The 15,434-nt window shown below is 42.8% G+C and overlaps 1 protein-coding gene across 10 annotated transcripts in view; it reads right to left on the bottom strand.

Annotated features, from left to right (window-relative positions):
• Positions 1-8,011: 8,011 nt before the first annotated feature.
• Positions 8,012-15,434, bottom strand: part of RBFOX1 (RNA binding fox-1 homolog 1) — a 1,537,420-nt gene continuing 1,529,997 nt past the window's right edge. For 2 of the 10 annotated variants that reach the window (XM_012805709.1, XM_012805708.1), the window contains 2 exons: positions 10,172-10,247; positions 8,391-8,612 (listed from right to left, as the gene is read on the bottom strand). In XM_012805709.1, the coding sequence (XP_012661163.1) occupies positions 8,490-8,612; positions 10,172-10,247 (199 nt within the window). In that variant the 3' untranslated portion in view covers positions 8,391-8,489. Of the gene's footprint in view, positions 8,613-9,508; positions 9,803-10,171; positions 10,248-15,434 lie in introns of those variants that run through there. The other 8 variants (XM_012805711.1, XM_012805715.1, XM_003790852.2 and 5 more) reach the window with 7 other exon arrangements.

The raw sequence follows: 15,434 nt of genomic DNA, 5'->3' as shown, positions 1-15,434 counted from the left end.
AGAAAAAGGACTTTATGGGCCAGGTGTAATCCCAGTACTCTGGGAGACCGAGGCAGAAGTGTAGCTCAAGCCCCGGAATTTGAGTTGCAATGAGCTATGATTGTGCCATTGTAGTCTACCCCAGGGAACAGGAGAGACCCTGTCTCAAAAAAAAAAAAAAGAAAGAAAAGAAAAGGGATTTTGTTTTTCTTCTAGGGCATAATCAGTTTTTTGATTTTCAATATTGAATTTGAATGTTGCAACTAACATTGAAAATTCTATGGCTGTTCCCACCCCCACCCCTTCTTACTCTGTCTTGTAAAGCCTGGGTATCACTCTCTCACACACAGAGTCTCTGGGGTGAGAGGAGAAGAACAGATCTTTGGGGGGCGGGGGAAGGGAAATAGCAGAAAGAACAATACATCATCTAGTCATGCAATTTAGGAAAATAGAAAAGGAGAAAGCAGCAGTAAGCCAGTTACGCTGACAGCCCCATCCCACTGAGCGGCGGTTCTGCTAGTGCTAAAACCCGACTTACAGTAATGACTTTCACTGCCGCTCCCCAGCCTAGGAGTGTTGTGGGAGATAAATGTGGAAATGTGAGCTGTGCCTGTGACCTGGTTTTCAGTTCTAGACAACTTCCTGGTGTGGCTGCACCAAGTTCGACTTTCCAGGCATGAGGATGAAGGCTTTGTTTTCCAGCCTGCAGTTTTATTGCAGTCTGCTTTAAGGCTGATTTTTTGGGGGAGGGGCAGCTTGGGGCGGGTAGGGAAGGATGGTGGGGATTCAGCTTTCTTTTTAAAGCTGGCTGGTATCTGAATGCTGGTCAGCTGCCAATTTGCACTCTGCACCTCCCACAGCCATTACCTGCTCACAGCGCCACCATTCCCCTGCCTGTTGAGGCTCTGCGGTTCTGTTTTCTACCTGCAGCCAGTGTTTCTTCTCTGGGTTTTATTTATTTGATTGATTGATTGATCGATCGATTGAGCCAGGGGGATTCTCTTGCTCTTGCTGACTCTTTGCTTCCTTCAGGCAACACACCATCTGTCTATTTGCATCAGACGTGAGATGTCAAAATCACAGGCACGCAATTGGTTTCAGGAGGAATGATCATAGGACGTGGGGGCTGCACGCTCAAAGGTGACCCCTAGAGTTCTCACGACACTAGGCACCCGAAGAACCACTCACAAGGCACTTCTTAAACCTGGACCTCTAAACACAGAGTGCAATAACGAAAAAGCTCAGGGTGTGTTCCTAGCTCAAATGCTTATAAGCTGTGTGCCATGGGACAAATTACTTACCTGGGCTGCTGTGAGGATTGAGTATCAGGATACGTGCTAAGTGGTGTCTGGCACCATGGCAGCAACAACTCTGGGGTTAGCCAAGTGCTCTCACCTCAGCTCTGCCGTTTCCTGCCCTTGGAGACATCACCAGCCTTGTTCGAGCATCTGATTCCTTCTGGGTACACTGGGCACTAGTAGCTCATACCTTCTAAAGCTGAGCACTAAGTGGATACTAACAATAGTAATGGCAGCAAGTCCCCTTTGCTGATTGCTTGCTCTGTTAAGACTTAGCAAACATATTTATGGCCCAATAATGTATATACTGTAGTTAGTTATGTTTGGTCACAAAAATAAAACATATTAGGAAGCATTTGGTAACTGTGTGTGTAGAGACTTACCTTCGATGTATACAAGTGTATACAAGCTCTCTTCCTAAACATCTATGCAGCATATAATATGTATCACATAGATAAGGAACATGCACATATAATTTGTTTTATATAATTTGAATCCAAAAAATGTATATGGATATGTGTATATTATATAGATAAGATTATTAAAAAGAAAAAATGCTGTATGCTAGGCAAAGGGCATTGCATATTTTAATGCATCCCATTATCACAAAAACCCTATGATTAGGTCCTGTTATTATCCCCATTTTATAGATGAGATGAGAGGTTAGGAGATGTTCGAGATCCCCCTCATATACAGATTACAGACATTTATGTGCTTCTAGATATGTAGATTAAGTAATGCATGTTTTGCACTGTGTCTGGCAGTGCATTTTAACGATGTTAGCTATTACTATCATTATTTGTTTTATTCTCTGTGTGAGCTACAACACTTATTCCCTTTAGGAAGTGACACTATTATAGTTTTAAAAGAAAGCTCAATGTTTTGGCCACTACACTACCTTCCTACACAGAACATATTTCCCTTTTGAGGTAGTTGGTAAATTTCCTTTCCCAGGCAAGATTATCTGTGATCAGATCGCCCGTCATTATCTGGGCCACAGCTTTGATGCCTCTTCATTTTTCTACAAGGGTGACTGGTGCGCAGAACATGAGTTAGGACTGGGCTCTCACAGGAGAAGTTTCAAAAGGGCTAAGCGGCTATTCTTGCAACCCCAAAGCCATCTCCCCTAAAACTGCAAATGGCAGTGATGAGAGAGAAGCTTTGATCTTACTCAGGAGCTGAAGGACTCAGCTTTGCCCTGCGAAAAAGGCCTGTCCTTGGTCTAATACTGGGTATCAGGTGGAATCCTGAACAATGGTACAATGAGAACCTTCAGAAAATTCTGCACCTTGTGAATTTCCGTTCAAATCTTTCAAACATGCATGATGTGCCTTATCTCTTATGAATAAAAACTGCAAGGATCCCTCAAATTAGCTTAAGTTTTCCAACAAAAATAACTGTTTTCTCTCTTCTCTTATGAGAATATTTATCTTTAGTCTTAGTTGTTGACCTTATTAGTGAAAAAATAATTAACAGGTTGTCATGAGAAGAGCTGAGAGCACGCTTCCCTACACCGAGCACACCTGTGTGTCTGTTAGTCTATGCTGCCCACATGCACCTGTGTGCAGAGGCATTTGGCAGCCGCATCAGCGTTACAAGTGTCAGATCTGCAGGAATAATGAGGCATGAACACAGTCACAAAGTTCACGGGGAGATGGTATCTCCCAAATGATGGTGGGTCTTAACCTCAAGAATGTGAAAGCAAGAGGAGTCTGGGGATCTACTTTTTCAGCATGCTCACCGAGTTCTGAGAGAAGTCCTGGGGGAGCATTTCTTGGAGCGACACCGTCTCATTAGTGAAGTGCTTTGCTTTTTGCACGTATGTGTTCGTGCGGGGGGTGGGGTGGGGGATGTTCACTGGAACTACTTCACCATATTTTGCTGTGTGTAATATGTGCTTTTTGCCCACACTTTTGAGGGGAAAAGAAAGGATGTGCATTATCCATGTGCAGTATTAAATATATGTGGGGGGTAGTACTCAATCCGTATCTATATGTTTTTAATTCTTTTATTCACATTGATGCATTGAAAGCGTAACTCTCCTAAAAAAATAAATGATAAAGGGAGGCACCTGTGGCTCAAGGGAGTAAGGTGCCGGCCCCATATGCTGGAGGTGGTGGGTTCAAACCCAGCCCTGGCCAAAAACTGCAAATAAATAAATAAAAAATAAGTAAATGATAAAATTCCTTTCCAATACCAAAAATGAGTCCTTAAACATAAACAAATAAAAATTTGAATTAAAAAATTAAAAAGATGTTCTGAGGTTTAAACTTTTAGAAAAAAACATGGGTGGGAATTATATGTGGTAGCATATTGTACAGGGCAAAATATGCTTCTTCAAAAATGACTATGCCCCGAGAAGTAGGAACAGCCTCCAGATGACATCATAAATAGCAAAGACTGTCAGGGTGTTAAGCAGGGAATTGGGACAGAGATAGTGGTCCCAGCTTTTGAGTTCTATCTGTAATATTTTCATTTTTTTTAATGTGGACAATGTTTTTCTGTTTAATAGAAATATTGTTGTAAGAAATACATTATAGGTGGAATGAGGTTAGGGCTCCATCTCAGGAATTGTCCACAGAAAAATAAATAACAGCCTCTATTGATGCAGGAAGCACAGGCATCCCATATGGCCCCCTCGGGGCTTCTCTCACCTCTGCCCACACTCGGGGGGGAGGGGGGGAACTAGGATGACACACATTCGCAGCCATTGGTCCAGTCTTTTAAGAAATGTGTTCACTTCTGCCATTGTTTTAATTTTCTGTACCTCCCAGGAAATACATCTGGTTCTCTCTATTTTAGATGAGTCTGCTTTTGAGAGTCTACTGTAAACTCTTGTTTTTGCCAGCTACAGCGGGGGAGGAAGTTCAGTTGTGAACCAATATTTTAGGAAACCCCTTCTCACCACTTGTGAGGATAAAGCTAGTGATGTCTTTGTTTTAATTAATATTGTTTTGTAAGAATGCCACAAGAAGCCCGGGTTTGGCTCGGCACCTGTGGCTCAAGTGGCTAAGGCACTAGCCACGTACACCCAAGGTGGCGGGTTCAAATCCAGCCCAGGCCCACCAAATACCAAACAACAATGATGGCTGCAACCAAAAAATAGCTGGGCATTGTGGCAGGTGCCTGTGGTCCCACCTACTTGGGAGGCTGAGGCAGGAGACTCGCTTGAGCCCAGGAGTGGGAGGTTGCTGTGAGCTGAGATGCCACAGCACTCTACCCAGGGGGACAGCTTGAGGCTCCTGTCTCACAAAAAAAAAAAAAAAAAGAAGCCTGGGTTTAACATTACCACCCCCAGTACCACCACCACCATCTTCATTATTTAATAATGGAGCAAAATTTTTGGATAAGGGCACAGACTTCAGGATCACATGGATCTTCGTGTGGCACCTGCTTTCCACACTTGCTAGACATTACTTTGGGCAAATCATATGATCTATTGGGTCTTTATTGTTTTCATTGATAAAATAAGGATGATACTATCATTAAGGATCAATTGACATAGTTGTTTGTTATAACCCCCACAGTCCTCTATATGATGAGCTCACAGATAAGGGATGATACATATATTTGAAATAGTACAATTTTTGCTATTAAGACAACGTACAGTGTGGAGAGAATGGGATACAGCAGTGCTCTGGGTAAAGCTTCTCAAGGGTAAAGTTCTCACTGGGCAGGTGCAACATTCCCTAGCAGTTAAGATGCATGCTCTGGAATCGAGTCTTACTGCCTGCTGGCTGTGTGGCCTTAAATAAATCAACCTATTTGTACTTTGGCCCCTTCATTTTGTAACAGAATACAATTTATAAAGTACTGCAGCAAGGGCTTATTTGTTTTGCTTGTTCTGCATGACAACATTCAGAGGCAGGTGCAGTCACCGCCCCGAAGTGCGGGTGAAGAGACTGAGGCGCAGTGCTTTGGTTTAACTTGCCCTGGGCTGCAGCTAGCAAGTGACAGAACCAGCGTATGCCCTGAGAATGTCGGCTTCCAGAGCCCCCATTTTTTTCAACCTTTATGTGTGTTACCAACTTGCTAAGAGGACTGAGATAAGTAAGTGAGATAGACTTAAGATATTCTTGCATAATTAAATGGGGTAAATAGTTCAACCCTGATAAGATGCTTAAAGGAGTAAATGAACTGAGAGGACAAGTCAGTGTTCCCGCTTCACGATAGTCACCCAGTGAACGTGAGCCCTGAGAGGTTATTATGAAGCACTCCTCATCCAAGGTCTCCCAAAAGTTGTGTCAATGCCTTGAACCTATATTCATTTGAAATGCACAATTTGTGGTTGTTGCTTTGTTTTAAACCAAAGATGGAGATTTCCATGCTGGGGGATAGCTAAGCCTAGTTTAGTTTCTTAAACATCCGCAGTGAGTTCCACTGGCTTCTTAAAAAACATGAGCCCTCTGAACCAGAGCACATTATGGGCCAGTAGGCGACCAAGGAAGCGCCCACCCAGGTCCCCACTAATGCCTCTCATATCTGCCCTCTGAAGAAACCCCCGGGGCAAAAGAACTCAGAACACAAACTCACACGTACCTTTTCAGACTAAGCTTTTATTTTTTTGATATTACAAACCAGTTTTCTTTATTCACAAACCACTGTAAGTGATATAAACACTAATTTCTAAAGACAGATATACACATTTTCTGGGTTTGCAGATTGCATGATGTGTGAGTTAAGAAGTCACTATATGCCACACATGATATTAATCTTTTTTCCATAATTCATAATAGCAATAGTTATTTAGATAAATGAAAACATTCCAAATAAATACTGTTTAAAAAAATCCAAAATGTTTGTTTACATTTCTGACATACATTTTAAAATGACTTATTGGCATCTTGGAGGAGTGCCTAGACAAAAGATTCTGCAACATCGGATGGCACCCACTTGCTCTAAATGATTTTATTAAAACTACATACAGTCATGGGGGAAAGTACAGCTCATTGGTGAAAATCAAAACCGCAAATGAATTTTACTTTAACCAACACAGTAAGAATTCTATGTTTGTGATTCCAAACACAATGTAAATTCGAAATCTGAGGCAATTGAGAGAAATCTATATATTCTCCCCAGCCACCTGTTCCTACCCTTCTTTTCTCCCCTCTGGAGTGGGATGCCATGACCTTTTAATAACTTATTATATATTTTTTTATTTTAAGAACATCAGCCAGGCACCCACTGTCATAACATCGTTTTCCAGGTGGGGGAATGAGAATGTCTTTACTGATGCTATAAAACACCCCCTAGCCCCTCCCCTTTCCCACCCAAATAAGTTTGGTGAAAAGAACATTTTATATGCTTCTGGCTTCTAAGCAGTTTTTTTCCCCACGACATTTTCTCTTTTTAAGAGAACTATAATCTGTCTTAGATATCGAAGCTACAGAAACTTTGTTTTCAAATCTTGTGAAACTTTATTGATGGTTTAATAGCCAACTGATCTTACGGCATGCACGTAGGAAGACAAGAGAAAGCTGGATCACAAACACTTTTTTTTTTTTTTCAGTTTTGTTTGGTTTTGTTTTAAAGCAGAGTTGTTACAGCGGATTGGCGGGTTCACAGCGGTGAGTTGATAACTTACTAAAGTGTCAAGCCACAGGGCCTGCACTGTACACAGGAGGGTTAAACTACGGCAACAAACCTACTCGGGGACAGCTTGCTGCTGTTTTTTTTTAATTTAAATACAAAAACAGGAAGACCCGTGACAGATACCCCAACTTAGGTTAACTTGTAAACAGGACAACATGGAAAGAGTTCAAACAGAAGTCGTACAGACAAACTGCAATTTTTCGGTTGTGTTGCAATGGAGGGGCCTGGGAGACGGTGCAGGGGGCTTTGTTCTTGGGGGATGATGAGGGTGGATCTATGGTTTGTTTTTTTCTTTTTTTGCTTCCTTCTGACAAATGTCCTGGGCCTCGGAGATGAAGCTAAAGATAGTAGTTTGAGATAGTCCCTGGGCCTGGGGGAGAGGTGGGAGGGCAGGCTCTCACAGACTGAAAAATTGCAGATTGCTCACACAACGCAGTCATGTTTCAAAAAGTACCAAGCTGATGAAAATACCATGATTATCTCTACTCAATGGTTGCAATACTTGTAAAATGCTTCTATAAATCCGAATATGATTATCATGTAATTCCATAAAAATTATACGTCTGTCTCTAACAGTTGTTCTACTAGGCTAAAACTAAAGCTTCATAGACTGTTTCTAGAACTTAACAACTCCACTGCACAGATGTAAATTTTATACATTTTTTTTTAACTGGTACAAAGAATTTAAGTTTTTATTACTTTCTTTTTTTTGGAAAAAAAGAAAAAAATAGAAACAGTGCTTTTTATCACCTTTTTATTAATGTTATTTTTTTTCCCTCCCATAATATAAAAGTCAGCAATGATATCAATAATTTATTATACTGGAAGAAATATAAAAAGAATGCTTGTTGATGGCCTAACTAGCAGGTATTTTTTTTTGTTATTTTTTTTTCTTTTCTTTTTTTTTTTTTTCGCCTAAATAACTAGCAGCTGGTTAAGAAGCTGAATACTGCCGGGTGGAATGGTTTAAAGGGTGGGTTTGCACAGCCTCCTTCTGCTCAGTTCCACACGTGCTACGAAAAGCACCCCCTTGAACAGCATAACCTTTGGCTTGAACTGGCAATGAGTAACTTAGAACCATTGATACGTGATTGTTGGTGCAGTGGGTCGTCTAGATTCATCAGTTACTACATTTGTTTTTCTTTCAGCCAAACCCCAATTCCAACCCCCTAAGCCCCTCCCAACCTCCCCGTTCACAAAATAAAATAATGTAAGATGCAGAGAAAAATGACTACTGTAGTCACACTCTTCCCAAACAGCTGATAACCCCAGTAGCTTAATATTCAGCATATATAATTCATTTACATAATATAGCACTCTGGATATGGCCCTAAACCAGTTTTTATTTATATCTAGCGTCTCTCTAGATCAACCACAAAAAAACTCCTACAGCCAGCAACCAAACTACGGAACCTTCAGAAATGAAAGGACCCACAATATTAAAATACACAGAACAAAATATCTGAGGTATAAGATAAAAAATGTAATTTTTTTCCTCTTTTTATTTATTTTGTATTTTTTAGAGTTGCTAAAATGATGCACTACTGCATGTATTGCAACACTCAGGCCTCGGAAAGCTTCCTTTCTCCCCACATTGGAAGGTTTTTATGGTTTTGTCATTTAGTATGGAGCAAAACGGTTGTATCCCCCTCGGTATATACTAGCCTGCAATGAAGAAAGAACGAGACCCACATCATCAGCATGGCTCCTAGTCTTGGCATCAGTCAAAGGTGCAAAAGCATTCTGAAACAAAGCAATTTGAGGGGTGTGTTTTTTACATTTTCCTTTTAGAACACGTGGATCATCAAAAAGACTAATGTGTAAAATAGATACTCAAAACCAACCAACATGGAGGCACCCCCTACCCATCCCGGGTCATTCTCTGAGCACTGAAGACAGGGCCAGTCCTGAACTTCCCTGATAACTCCTTTTAAAGCAGCACACTCCCTGTCAAACTCAATCCCGTAGCTAAGAGGACTCCGACCCAAACTGGACGATGCAAAGATTTGCACTGTCTCGCTTTTGTTGGTTTGTTTCTTGGATGGATTAATTAATCCTATGTTCCCTCGGGGGGAAAGCTCACTCTACACTCAGGTTGAATTTGGGCAATGCATTGGCCGTAGGAGTTCAACTGTCCTTCCCAACACATTCCTCAAGTGGACAAGGTGTTGAAGCGGAGTTGCCGAAGGCAAACTCCGGATGAAAATTCACATCTACGTCTTACTTGACTTGGCTCAGTGGTCTGCATGGGATCTGATCTCAAGAGGGGAGTTGTATAGATGAACTGCTTGATGGAACTAAGCGTTGTGCAAAACGGTATGTTTCTGAATCATCGCTGAATTTGTATGACCAAGCTCCAGTGAATTATCTGGCCAGGGCGTTAAATGGCTATGATACGGCACTTGACTCTTTCCTTTTTATTTTTTTTTGTTTTTCTAAAAGTATTGGCGATTCAAATGAATGCCTATGAGGATTTTTTTTTTAGGATAAGGACTGATATTCTTGATCCAAGCAGAAAACTGCATGCCAAAGCTTTGTAATGATTGCATACGCTTCCACGTGATGGGCACGGCTTACTGTACTCAAGAGTTTTAGTGCATAGAAGTTTGAACAAGTACAGGCAAATTCACCCCACCCTTACCTCCCAGTTTTGCCCTCCCCCCTCCCTTCCCCAAACAAAAACCCAGACTCCCCCCCAAAAAAAACCAAAAGACAACCCCCAAACCCAGCTGATTCCTTCTAATTTCTTAGGTACTAGGTACACACACAAAGTGTGCCCCTTTCTCTATTTTCTTTCCTGGGCGACTATGACTTTAAACATGAATTGTAATAGGGGAGGAGAGGCAGTCAGATTCTCAGCTGCCTGACAGCAGAGGCCTGGAAGAGTGCAGCTTAGCTCCTCTGAAGTCTGTGCTGGGGCTGGAACCTTGGGGCTATGTGAATGAGCAGCAAGGGAGGGAAAAAAAAAAGAAAAAAAAAGTTCTGCATTGACACTGCATTCTGTTAGTGATGGATTTAATTATCAAAATGACTAATTATTCCATTAAGGTAAGTGCTCCGCTAGGTGAGACTTGCAAAATTAGAAATATAATAACTTACATGCACTACATTGCCAAGAAATTAAGACATTTATCAAGTTTACTGGGAGGATTAATGTGGCATTTTAGCTGCTGTTAGCACAAGAGACAAATTCAATTAAGGGAAAGTGAGAGGACGTCAACCGTCAACCCACACTGAGGTCCCAGCTGGGGAAAGGGAAGGGCGGCAGGAAGAACTGAGGACAGGAAGGAGCCGGTACTCACCATGGCACCAACGCCGTAGGTGGGGGCTGGAGCAAGTGCGTGGTGGTAGGGGTCGGCAGCATAAACTCGTCCGTAACTGGAAGGAAAACAGAGGTGAAGACTGATCCATAATATGCAATTATAAAGTAATGATAAAAATCAGAACATTCAAAATGCCAGGACAGTGTGGAGGGGGCCCTATTGGTCTTGAAATGAGAAACGGGAGAATATTTCATCTGTGCACAATGCATTTTTTTAATCCATTTAACATGTCTGGTTAAAGTCATATGTTTCACACACACACACACACACACACACCCTTTCCACCATAATGCTGTTTCTACACTTCTAGACTGTGCTAGGCAAAAAGAAATGACTTGAAATTGTGGTCTTAAGAAGCCCAGTGCCCCTGTCCCCCGAGGACATATTAATACTCCAGTGAAATTCCCTTTTTCTCCTGATTTAGCTGTCATCAATCAAGTGAGATAGAATGAATCAGAAAGGGTGAAGTGGTCTTCTGTGTAGGCCATATCCAATGTCTTAGAACGGGAAAGCATAGGTCTATTTGTGATCATGGTATCTCCCCTGCCAAGTAAGTATCATAGGTCTATTTGAATGGAAATACCCTTGAGGGTCTGTGGGACACCCCCCTCTACCCTCAGCCCCATTCGAGAGTTGATTTGATTTTGAGCCCTATTACCCCAGAACTTCTATCTCATCCGTCTATGGACAGGTTCTGGGAAAGGAGACATTTGCAATAAGTATATCTTAATGGCATTTACTCCTGTTGGGTTTTTCTGTCTCTGACCTCCTCCTCCCTCCACTGCCATGGCTTCCAGCACGGGCTTTAAAAGATAAACATGAACACGAGATGGAAACCAGATGCCTCGGGTGCCTACTGAATGTCTGCAAGTGAACGCTGCCATAAACCAGGGTTCAGAGGTGAAGTCACTTGCTCAAGTTCACGCAGCCAATTGAAGAGCTGACCCTTCAATCTCTCTGAGAAGCTTGCATGCGAGTTCCGGCAGCGTCCTGTGCCTGGTGCTTCTGTGACCCGCCAGATATTTTCTTGGAGATTGTTTGAACAGGGCTGTGTTGATATGGATCAAATCTGAGAGGCTATCTTAGGTCAGGTTTCCTGGAAGTTAAGCTGGAAATGGAGAATCCTGTGCAAGTGACTTACTGAAGAGGGGCTCTCAGAAGGACAGAAGCAAGCAGGTCACAACAAAGAAAGGGAAGAAGATGGGCAAGGGTTTCTCTGAGCTGCACAGCGTCCACATCCTGACTCTGGGCATCTCATGCCAGAGTCGGTGGCGCCTGGAGGCAAATGGGTTGGCTTTTTAATGCCTAGGTAAGTGAAGCATTATGTTAACTGAGGGTGGGAGAAGCACCACTGAGTTGAAGGGGCTTCCTTTGGCAGAGGGCAATTTTCTGGAGAAGGGAGCAGCTATTCTCCTTTAGCAACCTGCACTCACAACGGCTGGGCGATGAACGCACCAGCTGCTCTGCGGGATCTGAGTGGGTTTTCAACAGCTCTGGACTCGTTGCCTTTTCTTTTTTTTTTTTTTTTTTTTAAAGAATGGAGGAACAAGGCAGGAAGAAATGGTTTGCACTGTCAACTTTGAGCTCACCTCTCATCTCTTAGGGTCCAATGTGTCCTTGCCTTCCCTTCTCTCTCCTCCATTTTCCTTCCAATCTCCTTTTTGTCGGGGGTAGATGAACACATATTGGAGTGGTCAGTCTGGGGTGCTCAGGGAAGGTGAGGGAAGATGGGAGAAGGACCTTCTAACTCAGACTCCAAACTATACCCCAGATGGAAAAAAATGATTATACCAAACTCGCATTGGGCGTGTCCTAATTCCCAAGCCTGTTTCAAAGTGGCGCTGAGCTCAAATACTGGGGCTTTTAGCCTCAGCCTGGTGTTCTCTTGATCCTCATGCAGAAACAAGAATGGATGTTTCTCTTGTGAGGCAAATTTCTCAGCTAAAGTAACAAATAGTCATCCCCATCTTGCTTTTCATTTTTGGGGTACCCTCCGGTCCTTCTGCTCATCACAAATGGCCCTTAACAAAAGATTATTCCCTTTATGAGGAACAAAGAGAAACATACGTAGAGCCCAGGCAGAGGGGCAGAGGGTGTGTCAAGACAAGACTGATAAAGGTTTTGAACAAACAACAAATAAGCAGAGGTCACGCAGAAGACCTGGGCCTCTGCTCACATAACTGGAGGTAGCTCCTACGAGGGGTGAAAGGAAATGGTATACACGTCGGCACTGATCTTCACTTCATGAGAAAATAGTCACCGGTCTAGACAAAAACCCATTAACAGGGTGATCCACTTTCATTTGGCAAAGACGGTTGTATAAATAGGACAGAGACTTCAAGGGAAAGCTGAAAATCCTTGGGAATTTAATAAGCAGGGTGCTCCTTCAGAATGAGCGTGAAGATGCAAATTCAGGACAATTTTTTTTTTTAATTTGGAAACTGGTTTTACCATGGCAATAATTTCCTCTTTTGGGGTTACAACATATTGGACATCTGAAGGTATTTAATGAAAACACAGCCCCATCCCTTCCTAAGGCACACCGAAATGGGACCTCCTCCTTGGGCATGGTTTCAACCTTTATGGAAAGCCCAAGGTAACAATTTGGCAGTATTCTCTTGCAAGGCAGGAGAAAAATACAGCAGCACTGAACTATTCTTCACAAATGAGCGGGCTCCTTTTCTCCTCAGGGTGACCTCTACCTTCAGAATCCGATGGTTTTATTATGATTAATAAATTTCATTTCCACTAGAGGAAAAGGGACCATGTCAGCTCAAACTGAAAGCAAGGAGGCTTCTTTTCAAATGCTAATTTCTAAACACGCCCTTGTGTGACACTACCATTATAGACACAAGGTTATTAGGGGAGATGTGGACTTGAGCACTACTTTTGCAGCAGAAATGCCAGGCCCGTCAGCAATCTCATGTCCTCAGAGTTGGCTGGGCACAGCCCAAAGACAGAACAGTTGATTCCCAGGGACCTCGACGGGAGTGATGGCTAAATGTCTTGCAACTGCCATTGCCAGGACCTGACCTGGTCATGCTCCACGCCAGCCCTCCCTAGCCAAGGTGGGCAGAGCTAGAGACAGGTTGTGATGCTATATCCCTACATCCCATCCATTGGCAATTTCGGAGGAAATCTTAAATGTGTCCACGTCAATCCACATACACTACTGCCCTAATTATAAGCCACTAGTAGTTCATCAAAATCAAGTTAACATCCTTAAGTCTCATTCTCTTTGTCCAACTCTAACCCCTTCAAACCAATAGCCATTTACATTCATCAAATCTGTCAAGTCTGTCCCATCGACTTACTCATCTGTGTCTTTATCTCAGTATAAATCTTATATAAAGTTTAATCCTGTTGCTTCCATGATTAAAATCCTTCAATGGTTTTCTCTTGATCTTAGAATAAAATCCAAACTTTCATGAGTCGTCTCCGCCCCCTCTCTCAATCCACATCTTTCTCCCCATACCCCGTAGTCCAGGCACAGCCCTCGCCAGCACACGGTGTCCCAACAGTCACCACACATAGGGAAAGTGGGAAATTGTGGCTAAATGTAAAATTTTATAATGGATATTTTGGAAATGAAGGTACAAAAATCTTCTTTGCATAGTAGCCATCTTTCTACACACACACACACACACACACACACACACGTCTTCTCTCCCACTCACAGTGAACACATTCCAAGATAATATTGTTATACAATTTTCCCTGGGTATGGAGAATTCTGGAACACTCTGTAGTTCTTGGACACAGATGCAAAAGTGTTCTCATGGTCCTGCACTGCTCACCTCCACCCGAACTATCTCCTTTCATCCTTTATGTTTTAGATCAAGTGTCACCTCCCTACAATGTCTCCTTCTCTGACTACCCTTTTATTTTTAATTTTTTTTGGGGGGGGTCAGAGTCTCATTTAGTCCCCCTCGGTAGAGTGTAATAGTTCACAGCAACCTCAAACTCTTGGGCTCAAGAGATCCTCTTGTTTCAGCCTCCTAGGTAGCTGGGACTACAGGCACCCTCCACAATGCCTGGCTCAGTTTTTTAATTTCTATTTTTAGTAGACAATGTCTCGATTTTGCCCAGGCTGGTGTAGAATTTCTAAGCTCAAGCAATCCACTTGCCTTGGCCTCTCAGAGTGTTGGGAACACAGGTGTGAGCCACCGCACCCGGCCAGCCACCCTTGCTTTAAGGGAGTTCTCTAACCCCGTCTCTTCACATGGCAAATCTTTAATACTTTTGCTTCCTTATCTTTCTATCTATTTACCTCTCCCACTCCTGGACTGAGAGCCTCATGGGGGCTGTGTCTGCTTTAGCTCATCCCTGGTGTCTAGCACAACCCCTGCCACGGTACAGGTAGAGAGGCGGCAGGCTGGAGGCCTCGCAGAGGAGAAGAGGGGGGCTTGGGAAGACGCCCACACCTGTCATCATGATCCCACCCCTAGACTCTGTCAGCAGAAAGACTTTCTCAGCTACACTTTCTGATGATTCTAGGTCGGCTGCACCCATACACATGCAAAACCCTGCAAGATGCTCAGAAGGAAGTTTTTGAGAAACACAGAGTGTATCATTGATATATCCCCCGAGGGTTCAAAAAATCCCGGCCAAATCGCCATAAAGCTCATCAAAACTTTAGGGAAAAAGTAAATAAGCAAAGAAATAAAAGCTAACTGCTTTGCTGGCCAGTCTGCTATGGCTTGTAACTGTCATGAGAACGCTTTTCGACCTCAGCAACGAGTTTAAAATCAGAATGTAACCAGAGGCCCCTGGGAGGGCTGAGTGCTTGGGACAAGAAGATCCAGGTGTGAGTTGTGCCTTTACAATGTCCTTGCCCCTGTGTGTCAGGCAAGTCGCCCTCTCTGAGCCTCAAATCCCTCATTGTTAAAAATAGTCACCCTTCTATCTGAGCCCTACGTGTTCTAGATTGAGTGTGTGAAAGGAAACCACATTTTAAAGCCATCTACAGATACAGGAGATGATGATACAATGCTTCTGACATTGCTTTTCACAAACTAATCTCTCACTCCTGCCCAGACTTTGGGTCTGCAGAAGCAATGGAAAAATTCCACTCTAATATGATCACGTGGAGCTCTAGCAATCAAATTACACAAGCTTTTGGAGTTGAGATCTAATTTAGGAGTTACAGATGTAGTTTAAATTGATATACTTGAACTTAAGGTTATGCTGGAGCAAAAAAAATGACTAAGTGTGTAGTCTGTTGAATAGGAAATACGAACTC

The sequence above is a fragment of the Otolemur garnettii genome, unplaced genomic scaffold, assembly GCF_000181295.1.
Source record: "Otolemur garnettii isolate 467f Iridium unplaced genomic scaffold, OtoGar3 scaffold00044, whole genome shotgun sequence".
Classification (NCBI taxonomy): domain Eukaryota; kingdom Metazoa; phylum Chordata; class Mammalia; order Primates; family Galagidae; genus Otolemur; species Otolemur garnettii.
This window is presented reverse-complemented; position numbering and strand designations above follow the sequence as displayed.